General features: G+C 50.7%; 1 protein-coding gene across 6 annotated transcripts in view; it reads left to right on the forward strand.

Annotated features, from left to right (window-relative positions):
• The window catches only part of ARNT2 (aryl hydrocarbon receptor nuclear translocator 2), a 197,114-nt gene that overhangs the window by 177,290 nt on the left and 4,897 nt on the right, over window positions 1–14,927 (forward strand). For 3 of the 6 annotated variants that reach the window (XM_004056650.5, XM_004056649.5, XM_019011005.4), the window contains exons 16-18: window positions 2,323–2,461; window positions 3,151–3,316; window positions 13,449–13,585. In XM_004056650.5, the coding sequence (XP_004056698.1) occupies window positions 2,323–2,461; window positions 3,151–3,316; window positions 13,449–13,585 (442 nt within the window). Of the gene's footprint in view, window positions 1–2,322; window positions 2,462–3,150; window positions 3,317–13,448; window positions 13,616–14,927 lie in introns of all 6 variants that reach the window. The other 3 variants (XM_019011003.4, XM_063698766.1, XM_063698767.1) reach the window with 3 other exon arrangements.

Genomic DNA, 14,927 nt, shown 5'->3' on the forward strand with positions numbered 1-14,927 from the left:
TGTGCCAGCCCTGCCTGGGTGCTCATGTTCATGGGGTCCTTGTGACACTTGCTGCTTGTCCTCCACTCTGGACAAAGGGGATCAGGGAGAATACAGCAGCAGGAGGTAAGGAGGGGACAGTTCAAAGGCAAGGGGACAGCCCAAGGTGGCATGACTGGAGAAGGTCTGGCTGACTCTTCAACTAGGCCTGAAAGCAAAAGTCAGGTTCTGCCTCCTGACCAGGGCAGGGGTGCAAGGGCCTGAGGGGTGTGCTGAGTGAAGCCTTGGAGGAGGTGTTGTTGGAAGAGGCCTCACTAATGGGAGAAACAGAGGATGACCACGTCGTTCTATGACAACGGCCTCACACAGGCTCTGCACCTCACACTGGACTGTCTGCCCTGAGCCGTGTCTGCAGCAGCAGCCGTGGGGGCCATGCTGAGGAGGAGGACACCATCACTGATGACCTTTGGGAGAAGAGTGAAGCTGCAGACAGGGCTCAGGGCAGACAGTCCAGCGTGAGGTGCAGAGCCTGGGTAACACTGTTGTCATAGAAACAAAAATGTAGGGTGCACAGGGCAGTGATGAGTGATGGGGAAGGAAAAGCAGGCTTGGGGCAGCTGGCAGTGTGGGGAAGGAATCCAAGGCACGTCCGAACACCTGTGCAGAGCCTGGCATAGAAAAGGCACTTGCTGAGGACTAGTCTGTAAAATGAATGAATAAATGACTGAGTTAATTAAAGGATGCCTGTTAGGGCTAAAGCCTGTGGATTGGGCAGAATTTCCTGTATATCTGAAGGATCTGAGCTGGCTTGGGATGGGGTAGGCTGTGGGATGAAGGACTCTGGGGCCCAATACAGCCATAGGGAATCCTGGGCCGCTTGCAGAATGGTGTTGCTGGCACCTGAAGTGCATCCTCACCCACAGTCCTCCCTCTCTGGTCCCGCCAGTTTTGGCCCCTGCCTGTCCATACTAAGGCAGGCAGCAGTAGCCCAGAGGCCCCCAGGGAGGGCTGTGCACAAGGGCTGGCGCTTTGCCCCAAGAAGCCCATCCCTTTCTGCCAAGGCGCCTGTCCTAGGGCCGTCTACGCTGTAGCGGCCCTCATCAGTCAGTGTTTTGGGGAGGACACCAAGGGCTGGAGGTCTGTGGGAGAGGGTCCTACTAGACAATAGTGACCAGAAAATGTCCTCTGAAGCAATACTTTCATCAGGAAGGAGAATGGGAAAGCAGCCCTTATGTTAAATGAGGAATTGATTGTATGAAGACAGAAATGATGTCCCCTTTATATAAGCCACTGAACTTGTTTTACAATGATCAGCTCAAGAATGTCTCTGACATTCTTGGTTTCTCCCTATTTTAAAAGGGATCAGATAGCATAGGAAACTTATTAGAATACAATAGTAAAATTTTACCCAATCTCTGCTGATCTCTGGCTTGCCTTTTTTTTTAACACGGAGCTGAAAATCTACCAAAGCCTTCTGTGATGAGCCCCATTCTGCCCTACTTGACTGATTCATGGGCACCCAGCGCACTGCCCTGCATGCTGAGCTAGTCCCAGGGAGGCAGGAGGAGGGGCCTGAAACAAAGTAAAAGTCTGCCCCCAGCCTTTTAGTCTTTGATGAGCTTCTCATGTAATCGACATAGTCGGGAAAATCTCCTGGAAGAAGCGCCTGGTGGTACAGACAGTGCCTGCCGAGGAGCTAAGCAGGGTCAGAGATTTAGCCTGCAAAGGCCTTGCAGAGAGCACGGCACACAGCAGGGGCCTAATAAAGACAAACTGAGTTAAGTCGAAGGTGAACTGAAGGTGGGAGGGGTAAACTCTGGGTAGCAGGACTAGGCCCCATCCAGCAGGTTTTCGTTGAGAAGCTTTTCTTTCCGTTTAAAACTGACAGCCTGCAACCTATTTCCTGAATCCTTAAGCCTCGTAGGTGCCCCAAAGGAACAAATTAACCAGAGCACAAAAGAGTGAGTGAACACTGGGATTGATTTTTATTCTAAGAAGCTTCTCTCTTTCTGGGAACCAAATCATCTGTTGAGAGCAGAGGATGTACAGGCATAGGATAGGGGCTGAGGAGTGCGTGGGAGACCCTGGGGAGAACGAGGAGAGGAAGTACCAGACTACTAGACATGGCAGGACTACTTAGCAGTGTAGAGGAAGCCCTGAAGGGAGAGGAGGATGGCCAAGGGGCTTTGAGGCTCACGATGTGTGAGTCATTTTCTCTAGTGACGTGCTGCATGGAGAGAGAGCCAGGAAGATGGCCCAGGGCAGATTGTGTGGTTGGCTGGGCACGTAGACTCATGCAAACCAGGTGTGTCCTCGGGATAAATGCATTTTCCTCTTTTCTAGCTCTTCAGTGGTTCATGTGCCTGGAGTGAATGATATTCAGTCCTCTTCTTCCACGGGCCAGAACATGTCCCAAATCTCCCGGCAGCTAAACCAGAGTCAGGTGGCGTGGACAGGGAGTCGTCCGCCCTTTCCGGGACAGGTATGGGCATCTGTGAGGGCATCTCCCCTGGGTGACCACAGAGGCAGAGCACTCTGGGAAGTGTTTTCTTTGGATTGCGGCTCCGAGGATGGGTCGGCTCCTAGCTGGAACCAACCACCCTAACATCAGCTGGCTACTCAGGAGCACCATCCACCCTCAGGGCTCTCAGAGAGCCAGGTGCCCAGCCTGCAACTTCAGCAGCCTTTTCTCCTTACAGCCATGCCCTGAGGCAGCTGGCAGGGAAAGGTTGGGCAGGTTGAGACACCCCATCAAGAATGAGCCCCTCACTACTCTGGACCTCTGGCTGCCCCTGCGCCAGGAGGGCATGAAACCACCAACCCTTGTGACATCCCCAGACCCTCATAGTCACTGTGAGGGTGGGTGTAGATTGGGCTGAGGGAGTTCTAGGTGTTCATAATGCCAAGGCCTTGGTAACCAGACTCCAGAGGGCCCGGATCCTTGTAGCCCTGGGGAGTAACTTCAACCAGACGTGCCCCAAAGATCCTGCAGTTTCTGGGCCCTCACACACCGGGCTGATCCCAGGCCTGTGCCTAGCCAGACAAGAGGGTCATGGGGAGTCACTGTCAACCCAGAGCAGGCACTGCCCCTGCGACCAGCCTGGGGCATGGGTTGGGGGGCGGGGGTCTGCTGGTGATGCTTTCCATCTCTTTGCTTTGTCCTGATTGTAGCAAATCCCATCTCAGTCCAGCAAGACTCAGTCATCTCCCTTTGGGATTGGAACGAGCCACACCTACCCGGCAGACCCCTCTTCCTACAGCCCCCTCTCCAGCCCAGCTACCTCCTCGCCAAGTGGGAATGCCTACTCCAGTCTTGCCAACAGGACTCCAGGGTTCGGTAGGTGGGGAATGAGGGAGTGAGATTCTGGGAAAGCCAGCACAAATGCTTTCTGAACAGCCTGAATTCAGGAGGCTGAGCTCCAAGCTCCCAGCTACCAAAACAAGGTCTGGAGGTTTCCAAGCACCTCCTCTCTCTCTGGCTATGAGGAGGCCTATGGTGTTCCTAAGAGACTGGATGCTTAGGCCTTGGCTTTGTGATTTGACTTTATCATTTTCAAGGCACTGGGATGATGTTGCTGTGCTGTGAGGTGATCTGAATACCATTTTAACCCATTATGGCCCTGGCAAGGATTTTCAGGTCCCCCAAGTCAAAAACCTTATAGTCTTGTTTCAAGAAACTAGAGAATAGCTATAGAGACAATCAATTGCATAAATAACACTGCAAAGTTTTCTGTCTCTTTTAAATATTAAAAACACCTATCTTACTTTGTTAACAAAACGTCAGGCCCTAGAGGGTTAAGGAACCGCTGTGTCCCGTGCATTTCTCAGGATCCTGGGCCTTGCCCACTCTCCGTGTGTTTAGGGAACCTCCTCAGCATGTCTCCCAGGGCTGGGGCTCCACTCCACGTCAGGACAGACTCATAAGAGACCCGTGGTCCTGGTAAGAAGTCCAAGCTGGTGCCTGCTTTCTCACAGTGAGGTCACTGGGTGACACCCAGCAGTGCAGCTCATAGAGCTTTTCTCTGCAGAATTGATTCCTCAGATGAGCGTGAATCTGAGCCCAAACATCTGAATTTCCACGTGGCAAGTTAAAAGCTTCCATTAGAACTGCTTGTCTGTCAGCCTTATGAACAATTCTGTGCAGGAAGGGCGCGGTGACTCACATCTGTAATCCCGGCACTTTGAAAGGTCAAGGTGGCAGATCACCTGAGCCCAGGAGTTCGAGACTAGCCTGGGCAACATAGCAAAACCCTGTCTCTACAAAAAAAAAAAAAAAAAAAATTAGCCAGGTGTGGTGGTGCATGCCTGTAATTCCAGCTACTCAGGAGGCTAAGGTGGGAGGATCATTTGATCCCAGGAGGTTGAGGCTGCAGTGAACCATGATCACACCACTGCACTCCAGCCTGGGTGACACAGTGAGACCCTGTCTGAAAAAACAAAAGAAAGAAAAATGCTGTGCAGAGCCCCTAGCACACAATGGGGAGTTGTCATCTGCTGCCCAGCCCTCCCCACCTCCTCCGCTAACAGCAGCACGTCCGTCCCACTCAGCCCGAGGTCTTGGGGCACAGCATTTCCTGAGGCCATGCTTGTCCCTCCAGCCTTAGTCCCGTTTACTTGCAGTGTGTTCTCCTCTTCGCCTGTTAAGTATTCTCGCCACGTGGTTCACTGGAACCCAGTTTAGAAGCACAGCACCCTGTCTGAGGAAGGAGAAACCCCGTGGCAGTTGCTCTCAAGTCAGCCAGGCACTCAGCACGGTTACCACCTTGAGCCCAGAATCCTGTTTCTCAGGATAGCATCCACCTTCCTGCAGTCACACGTGAGATCCTTCTCCACATCTGGTTCCCCACCTGGGTGTGGAGAGACCCCTTCACCTCCTCCTGAAGGTGGGCCTCGTAGACTCAAGGCCTCCTGGGTACCTAGTCCTTCCCGGAAGCCCAGGGACCATCTGGCACCGATCTACTCAAAAAAACCTTCAGTGCCAGGCCCCGAATCAGCCCTAGAAAACAGAAGACAGGAGACCTGGTCCCCACTTAGAGAAGGACACAGTCCAGAGACTGGGTCAGGGGAGACAGACAGGTAAAGGGAGGCAGGCAGGACAGTCTGCAGGTGTGGCAGCCATGGTCTGCGTGGGGGCCCTTGTGGCTGCAGGCCAGGACAGTCGTTATGTCTGATGGGGTCAAGAGAGGCTTCAGAGCAGAGCTAACACGCAACCGTGGCAAGGTCTTGGAGCATCCCACTGTGGCCGTGACGAGACAGGTGGGCAGGCCACTTCCCTGCCCCAACCATCCAGTGCCTTTAGCTCCATGCCTCTGTCTAGTCTCCACTAAACAAATGCCAGGCCCTGAAGTATAAATGGAGATGGGACACAGGAAGGATGAAGCCCTGGGTTGAGGCCACTGCACCACTGTGGCCAAGAACAGGCTCAACACAGATGGGGCTCCAGGTTCGGTTTTTACATTTGCCTTTGAGCTATCTCACACTCAGATGATAATAATAGTAATGATAGCAGCCTGCCCTTGGTAGGTACTTATTATATGCTAGCATGTAGCATTCATTCAGTGCTCACAATAGCCCTAAGAAGGAGATACCATTATTATTCCCATCTCACAGATAAGTAAACTAAGGCACACTGAGGTCAGATAACTTACCCAGGCTAACTTACTATAGCTGATAATAGCAGAATCATGCCTTTGGAGCCAAGAATCAAAGCTGGGCAGTACATCTGAGACTGTGTTCCCAACCACTACTCTGTACTTACCATCATTTTCAAATCCATTCACAGGGGACCTCAGAATTAAGCAGGAATTGGATGTCCCAGCAGATGGCCCTTGATGTACATTCATGAGAAAGGGGCTGGAACCCTTCCAATGAGGGCATGGAAAAAGCGTATAAAATCGAGAAATGAAGGACTGAGAAGTTTCTTATGGCCTTGCCATCAGTGCATCATGTGTTACCTTTGGCCACAGCTATTTGAGTGGAATAGGATGCAGGGAGAGTGTGTTGAAAGCCAGGCTGTGGTGGAGTGAACAGGTGATAGAGTGGAGACGAAGCTGAGCAGGAGAGTAGGAAGGGAGGCACAGTCTTGGGAGGGAGAGGGAGACCTCGAGGCGAGGGGTTGCTGTCATCGTCTGTGATGAGTACACTGCTGGAGGAAAGCTCCCAGTGCAGGCAGAGGGGACCCAGCATAAGGTGTTGGGGTTCACATCAGAGGTGTAGAGGGGCCTGGAAAATGGGTGGACACCAGACCCCCTTCTGACCACAGGGTCAGCTTTTACTCCACAGGGCTTCAAGGAAGTGGAGTGCTGGCTGGGAGAAGAGGGCAGGCTTTGGTTAAGGACAGAAGAAAGAGGGTGTGTGTGTGTGTGGTTAGGAAGAGAACCCAAAGGGTTGTTCGTTAGTGAGGATGGTTACTCCCGAGGCACAGTGGGAAAGGGTGCAGGGAACAGAGCAGGTAAGAATGGGTGAGTGGAGCAGGAACAGAGCAGGTAAGAATCGGTGAGTGGAGAAGGAACAGAGCAGTCTGCCCCATTAATGGTCAGTTTCATTAATTATTAAACACAAAGCAGGCTTAAAAAACAGGCCGTGTTTACATTTGCAATGGACACACACCCTAGCCCAGCATGGGCACATCTGAGTGGCTTCCCAGTGCCCTCTGTGCAGCCCTGGGGCCTATTGGTGTGGCACTGATGGGTTCCCAGCCCTGACAGCACCCCACGGTACCTGGCCTCAGTTCATTATCCGTGGCCAGAGCCCAGAGCCCAGAGAGATAATGCGGTTGATCCCAGCCTCCTGCTTCTGGCTGGCTGGAGCAGGCAGGGGATTTGGAATGCCTGCTGAGCAGACTTGCCGGACGTCACCCAGTGGTGGACCAGGGGCAGACATCGAGTTGTGACAAGCATGGCATGTCACTTTTGAACAGTGCTTCAACTGTAGCAGACTCCTCAGGATAGCTTTGTAGACTGAGTTTATACATTGAGTGAGAAAAAACGGCCCTGCCTGGGTCTCAGCCCTTTCTGTGAAACACATGCTGGTTTTGTTCCACGAGCTTTCAGGAGTCAGGCCAAAGCATTTCTTCCATTTCAGACCTTTCAAGTTATCTTGAGCTTTACTGCTGTCATAATTGTGTTTCCAGTCTTAGTATCATTTTCATTTTGAGTCCAGTCACAGCAAAAACCTAGCCATTTGAAATGTAGCATCCACTAGGAAACTGCACAGTCCCATTACTTAAGCCCTGAAAAATCCAAGCATTTATTCCCTTAACAAAGTAAGTGGGGAAAGTGTTGTGCCTGTAGGGCCCAGTCAGGAGACAGAAACCATGGCAGTAATTTAAACATGAAAAAGTTAAAGATTTTGTGACTAATTAAAGGTGGTTAAGAAGGACCCTGAGGAATACAGGAATAATAAATGTGGGCAGCAGCTTCTACCTCTAAGGCTAAGGAAAAGTAGACAAGACAGGAACTAAGAACTTGGAAGAGGAGACCCCACCCCACAAAACCTGAGGTTCAGCGCTTGTTGGAGAATGTGCATCTGTCTTGGTAACACACTGCAGATGCTCTGGACTGCAGTCGGTCTGTAAAAGCAGACTGCCCGCTGACTGAGACACTCAGTAGGGGGTGCAGATGGACCAGAAATGGTCTACACACCCACCCCACCAGGTGGCCAAGAATTTCCCCAGGGAGTGCCCGCAGGTAAAACTGACTCACAGGAAGCAGCCTCTGGGTGGTAGAGAAATGTGCTGAAGAGGGAGCACACTGACATCCTGCACACTGCTGTTACACACACTGCAGGAGGAAAGAAACACCTGATCCGGGAAGAGAAGCCACTTCTCTGCAGTACCTCGCTTGTCTCTCCAGCGTCCTCTGTTGAGAAAGCCTAACGCTGCACTCGCTGACAAAGGAGAAATGTTTGCAGGGTGTAGTTTCAGTATCATGAAACATGGCAAAGAAGGATGGATTTAGAGCCAAGAGGCAATAAATTGATAACTGGCAAGAATGTATATGACCTGAATCCTCAAATTGCTCAGTTTCTTTTCATCTCAACTACTGCCAGGCATCTGCTTGTTGATATTACCTTGTTTCTTGGAGAAATGCAGGGAGCCAAGTGCACAGGTTGCTCAAAGAGAAATGGCTCAAAGGTGCTGTAGCAGATCAGGTTTTAATTCCTTGACTTGCTCCAAGTGTGGCATACACATATGTAGGATCTAAGTTACATTATTTTCTTAGCAGCATGCTTTCCAGATATAGTGTCTTGGCAAGCACCAGCATGTCCATAGCTCCTTGTTCCCCACATGCGTCTCAGTTTAGGGTGAGGTCTCTAAAGCAATTCATCCATGCATGACACAAGTCAGATCAGGTCGATACAGATTAAATCAGGTCACAATAGATAAACAACTCTGGGGATGAATGTCTTTTACAAAGCTGGAGAAACACATCCAGAACATATTGTCTTTTTGTAAAAGAGCCATGTCCATCGCAGCCTGCCCCACCTAGCCCATACTCACTTTGGAGAGGAGAATTGGAAGAATTTGTTATTCCAGGCTGGGTGTGGTGGCTCATACCTGTAATCTCAGCCCTTTGGGAGGCCGAGGCAGGTTGATCCCTTGAGGCCAGGAGTCCAAGACCAGCCTGGCCAACATGGTGAAACGTTGTCTCTACTAAAAATACAAAAATTAGCCGGGCATGGTGGTGCGCACTGAGGCAGGAGAATTGCTTGAATCTGGGAGGTGGAGGTTGCAGTGAGCCGAGATTGCACCACTGCACTCCAGCCTGGATGACAGAGGAAGACTCCACTTCAAAAAAAAAAGGAATTTATTATTTCAAAAATATCTGGAGTGAGAAACGAAAGGCATAATTCGAAATAGGGGAACAGGGTAGACTAAGCACAGGCAGGGAGCCAGTAGGATTTCGCCGATCTGAAATGTTTGCAGACGCCATGCACCCTCTTCCTCCCCAGCTCCTGCCCACAAAGCTCAGTCCCGGACATTTTTACCAGTGAATTGTGGGGAATTATAGACCTCTCCGTCCCTAATACTAGTTAGTGTTGAAAAGGTGAGGCCCTAGCCAGAAGGCTCAGGAAGACTGTGATCCTTGCTGTAAGGTGCGTTTTTCTTCTGCCTAGAAGGCATTTGTAAGAGAATGAGCTGCCCTTTGGTGCACCTTGTTACTTTATCCAGCAGGGTTTCTCAGTGTCAGCACTATTGACATTTTAGGCTGGATAATTCTTTGTTGTGGGGGGGCTGTCTGTTCCTTACAGGGGGTTCAGCAGCATCTCCCTGCCTCTACCTACTAGGATTTCTCTGTTTATGATAATGGCAAATGTTTCCAGACATTGTCAAATGTCCCCCTTGGTTTGGTGGGGGGGGGTGGGGTTGCGCAAAATCACCCGATTGGGAACCACTGAGCTAAACCCAACTACATAGGACCTCCAAGCAGGACTTCAAGTGAGCCTTAAGTCTTAGGGCAATTTCCAAATCAGCTGAACCTCACAAGAAAAAGTGTTAATGAGAGGAGAATGATAGCATGGAGCTTCAAATTTTTTAAAAAGGAGGATGTCATCCCTGCCTCTGTGACCTAGGAACCCACAAGCTCCTCAAGATTCTGACCCGTGGTCTGAAAGCCCATGCAGCTGGCCCAGGTGTTATCAGCCCATAACACAGTCTATCTGGGCTGGGAGGTGGCCCATGCACAGAATTATCTAGGCACAGAGAAGGGGAAGGATGTACATGACAGAAAGAACACATGTGCAGTAGCACAGAGATGTAACAGCATGTGGCTCATGGGGGACATGCAAGTATTGTCATGTGACTAGGGCAAGAGGGGCTGGAATTAGACACGAAGTGGGAGATGAGGCTAAAAATAGATCCAGATCGTGAAGGATCTTCATGCCAACATCCAGAACACGGATGTTACTGCATAGACCGCGGTCAACCACTAAGCAGTCTGTAAGCAGTGGACTACTGGTGGAGGGAGATCACACCGGTAGCTGTGTGGTTATGGGGGCAGTGGGTGTGGCCATGACTCACAGCACTGGTTGGGGCAGTGAGAATGGAGGAAAGCAGGTAGGAGTTGAGAGATGGTATTTAGGGGAGTGGGAACTCAGCCGACCCCAGCCTGTCAATACCACCAGAAGCGCAAGTTTATCATCCCTAGCTCTTCCCACTCACACCCCTCAGCACAGTCAGTAATCAATCAACAAGCCTAGGCACCTCCTTCTCCATCACATCTCAAATCCACCCACTGCTCTCCAGCTGGCTTTTGTTCTGTGTTTTGAGCCACTGTCGTCTCTTTTAAGGATTGCTACAGCAGCCTCCTCCCGTCTGGCTCCTTCCCTCTCCTCTTGTCTACCGCATTCCTTTCTCGGTTGGTCTCTTTTCCTCTCTTTTTGTCCACCCACCCATGGACCATACACATCTGTGTGCTTCCTGCTTCTGCTTAAAAACCTTCAGTGTTTCTCTGTTGTCCCCAAAATTGGTCATACTGACAGTGTGGAACCTGACCCCTGGCTTACCCTCCAGTCTTATCTCTTATGACTTGCCTGATCTCACTCTATTCCTCTTCCATCCTGAGCCACCTGTAGATGCCCAGATGAACCAAGCCCTTTTTCACCATCAGGCCTTTGAACAGACTGACCCTTTTCTCTAGAATTATTTTCAACCTTACCTCCAAGCCCTATACCGGATTAATTACTAATTCCCCTTCTGGTGTCATCTGAGATCTCTGAAAAACCTTTTCTACTTGTCATGGCTAGTTAGGTATCCCTCATAAGGGTTTTTATTCTAGTTCCTCTGACTCTTAGAGCAGCTCTCACCTGTGCAGAATCGCCCGTTTGCTCCCTTTCCCAACCATGCTATATGCTTGTTGAGGGAGGAATGATCTTATTCTCCAGTGTATGTACAGTACCAGCATGGAGCCCACGTCAGAGCAGGAGCTCAGGAAATATTTGCCAAGTGAATAAATGAATGAGTCAGTTGATGAGATTAGAAGAGGTTATTTCCTTCTTGTTTGTTGACGAGAATGAAGGCCTGACTCAGACCCCTGCTTTCAACATATGTTAAGAGACAAGGTCACTTACAGTAAGGACCAGGAGGCACGTGAGAAAGAGTAGTGTAAGAAGTAGCAGAACCAAAATCAAGTTCAGTCCTAGAAGTCAACAAGATAGTTTCAAACAGAATGATCAAGACTGTTGGATACTCAAGAGAGATTGAGAAGAATGGGCACTCTTCAAATGCCTATTGGATGGGGCCTGGCAGTAGAGTAATTGCACAGGGTTGAGAAGGGAGGGAAAGGAGAAGATGCTGTGTGGGGGGGTGGCTGTAAATGTTGATGGCAAAGGGAAGGAGAGGTAGGTATGTGCTTTAAGGAGGAAGGGCTGAGGGCATTGATTTGTGATGGGCAAGCCCCAAGGAAACCATCACTGCAGCAGCATCCTGGGTGACCCTGTGTGGCAGTCATCTTCCTGAATGCATAAGGACATTCCCCCAGTCTACCATACCCTTCCTTCAGCACAGGTGGCTATGTCCCTCCACCCTCCTGCCAAGCAACATGGACCCACTGAAGGCCCCATCTTGTGCTCAGCCTCTGCAGGCTTCCAGAATGGGACAGGTGCCTGTCAGGTGGGAATTTCCTCGTAGCTCCAGCTGGCGATGCTACTGTTTTAACTTTGCCACAGTTGTGGACCCAGCCTTCCCTCTGCTGAGCCAATTAATGAGGCCAGTGGACACGATTCTATGAAAGAGTTCCTCCTGGCCCTTGGGGTCTTGTGTGGGATTATTAGGAAAAGACATTTCACATAGGCAGATGAATTTTTTTATAGCAGAATCCTCTGTGCACAGTAGATTTAAATCTCTCTTATGCTAAGGAGGGGAATTGTACCCTGCCTCAATTTTAAAGAATTCCTTACCAACTATTGTCATCATGTAGAGTTTGAAAAGCACCAATGGTAAGGCATTAAAGGGACCTTATGCATTTTATTAAAGCCCTTTATGTCTCAGGCATTATATATGGATGGATGGGTGGGAGAGAGAGAGAGGGAGAGAGAGAGATTCTTCTCCCTGAACACTTTCTAACCTGGCCTCACATTAACACAGTGCCCAGGCTGGGGGTTGGGTGGGGCCTGAGGCTTCCCTGTGGCCAGCATGATCGTTGGGAAGAGTAGTATGGTACAAGATGGGGCTTGTCTTGCCACCCAGAGCTTGACAGAGAGCCCATTATCTCCAAAATGGTACTGAATGATTTGAAACAAGAAAAAAAGCTTCTAAGATTTTTGATGTTCCTTAAAGGTATCCTCTCTGAAGGTATTTTTTTAAGCCTCCTCTTTGGTTGAATCTCAAAAATTTTTTTAGACAAAATTCCACTTACTGGATAGGCGCAGTGGCTCACTCATCCCAGCACTTTGGGAAGCCAGAGCAGGGGGACTGCAGGAGGCCAGGAGCTTGAGACCAACCTGGGCAACATAGCCAGACCCCGTCTCTACAAAAAAAAAAGAAATGTTTTTTAATTAGTCAGGCATTGTGGCATGAGCCTGTAGTCCCAGCTATGAGGGAGGCTGAGGCTGGAGGATTGGTTGAGCCCAGGATTTCAAGGCTGAAGTGAGCCATGATTGCACCACTGCATTCCAGCCAGGGCAGTGGAGTAAGACTCTTTCTCATATGTAAAAAACCAATTCCACTTATGTTTCCTATTTTTTGTTTGCTTCCATTGGCTGTTTTTTTGTATAAACTGTAGACAGAAGCAAAGTGGCTCTCATTTATAAATGAATGTGCTGATTCCCACAGAGGAACCTTATCTTGTCTGACCAGTGCCCAAATTTCTTCCCCTGCAAACAAACTGATGCAAAGAAAACACTCTGCCAAAGAGCCAGGCAGGAAAAGACTGTGGTGCTTGGCTCTGTAGGGGGACCTTGTATAACGCGTGTGCGGCTTCCGAGGAGTTGCTCGGGGGCAGAGGCTGAGGTTGGGAATGCCAAGGTGAGGCTTTTCCTCTAGCAGGGCCAGATGCCTTTCAAGAGCATTCGGTGGACCGAGAGGGAATCAGGAGCAGGGGCAGGTGTGTCTTCCTCCTCATGCCAACACCATACAGCTGAGGACAGACCCTCTCTCAGCCCACACTCTGCATGCAACAGACATGCCCCTTGCCCCCAGATGCCCGCAGGAGGCCTTTGTGCACAGTCACCAAGTGCAAGGAGCACTCCAAGGCTTAAAGCACCTAGTCACCTGGCAGGTGACCTCAGGAAGAGCCATCCTCTCTGGCCAAGTACCTGCACCATTGGGCAAAGGGCTCCTGTGTCTCTTATCCACTCCATTTATGATCTGTCAGCCAGTGAGAAAGACGAGGATAGCAAACACATTCAGCCAGCTCTGGATGGAACATGCCTTTCAGAAGCGGGAGGCCCTCCAGCCGCAGTGGTTCTTAGGTCTCACAGAACCACGGGATGGCTTTTAAAGGAAGTGTCCTGTGTGTCGAATCTTTCAGCTGAAAGTGGACAAAGTAGCGGGCAGTTCCAAGGGCGGCCCTCGGAAGTCTGGTCGCAGTGGCAAAGCCAGCACCATGGCCAGCAGAGCGGTGAGCAGCACACCCACCAGCAGCCCGGTCAGACTGAAGTGTTCCAGGTAAATCGAGCGAGCACCGCCTTCTCGTAGGTACCGGCGCCTTCTCTCTGCTTCCTTTCCCCCTCGGTCTCTGCCGCACCACCGCCTGCCCGATAGCCATCGTGAGTTCTGGCCCAGCCTGGGCTAGAGGGAGTCCAGGAGTAGAAAGCCCCATCCTACCCAGCCAGAAACGTCAGGTGCATGTGGGAAGGAGAAGGGGCTGATGTAGCCTTTGAGCTAAGCCGCACAATAGAGGAGGCTGCAGCTGGAGAGGCTTCCCAGACTCCAGAGCTATCCAGGCGAGAGGCACAAAACCAAGGCCAAAGGGGGTCTCTCCTAAGAGCTGCAGGCACCCCCAGGCTTGGCTGTCTGTCACTGGCTGACCCTCTTTCTTCCCAGTGTAGCCCCCAGGATGTGGAGGACATCCCCACCCAGGCCCTTGCTCAGTGCCAGCCTTGCCCTGGCTCTGCTCTCCTCTGTGGTTAAGCTCAGGGAGAGTCCCCGATCGAGGATACCTGGGCACCTTGAAACTCTCCATTATTTGAGACCTTTCTAGACCATCCCTCGTGTCTAAGGCAGACTGTGTGGCTGGGGATGGCACTGCTGCAGCCCCACAGAGCAGGCCCCTGCCCCTTGTGGGCTTCCTTGGCTCAACTTTCAGCCAGAAACATTCCTACTGGAAGGCTTCAAATGGAGGTACGAGCCCATTAACTCCCCTTCAGCCATCCCTCCAGGTCCTTGTAACAGGAGCCCAGGCACGTCCTGCATGCCCCAGGCCTGCCCTGCAAAGCAATGATAGGGGCAGGAACCACGTCGTCGGAGGGTTCTGAGACTCCCAGGATCGCAACCCCTCCTTCTCAAGAATCAGTGCTCCGTATACCCTACCCTCATCCCAAGCCCCTATCCTGCGGGGGTCAGCTGTGTCTTCATAGACAAAGGCCTGGGACTCAGATGTCACTCAGGGCAGCATTCTGTGAATGTGCAGGGGAACGGCTCACCCAGGCCTTCGCCTGCCTCCCCTGACTGCAGCCATCTCCTCCTTCCTCCTTCTGTAAGGCCTTGTTCCTTGCCCATTCTGAGGCCCCACAGCAACCCTGTAAGGCAGAATTTCCTGACATGGATCTTCATGGTCACGAAGCTAAAAAGAATTCTTGGCCAAATAAGCTTACGAAAAACTGGTTAAACAAAGTTATTGAGTTTCTTTATTGCAGGACGTATCAGAGCTTTTATTACACCAATAAGGACTGGATTTCTAGGAGGTAGGCAAAGTGTGCCTTGTTTCCCAAACTTATTTGTCCACAGAATTCTTTTCTCACAGAGTATCACATGGGCTGAGAATTCAACAGAACACATGTTGGGGAAT

Source organism: Gorilla gorilla, chromosome 16, assembly GCF_029281585.2.
Source record: "Gorilla gorilla gorilla isolate KB3781 chromosome 16, NHGRI_mGorGor1-v2.1_pri, whole genome shotgun sequence".
NCBI classification, from domain to species: Eukaryota; Metazoa; Chordata; class Mammalia; order Primates; family Hominidae; genus Gorilla; species Gorilla gorilla.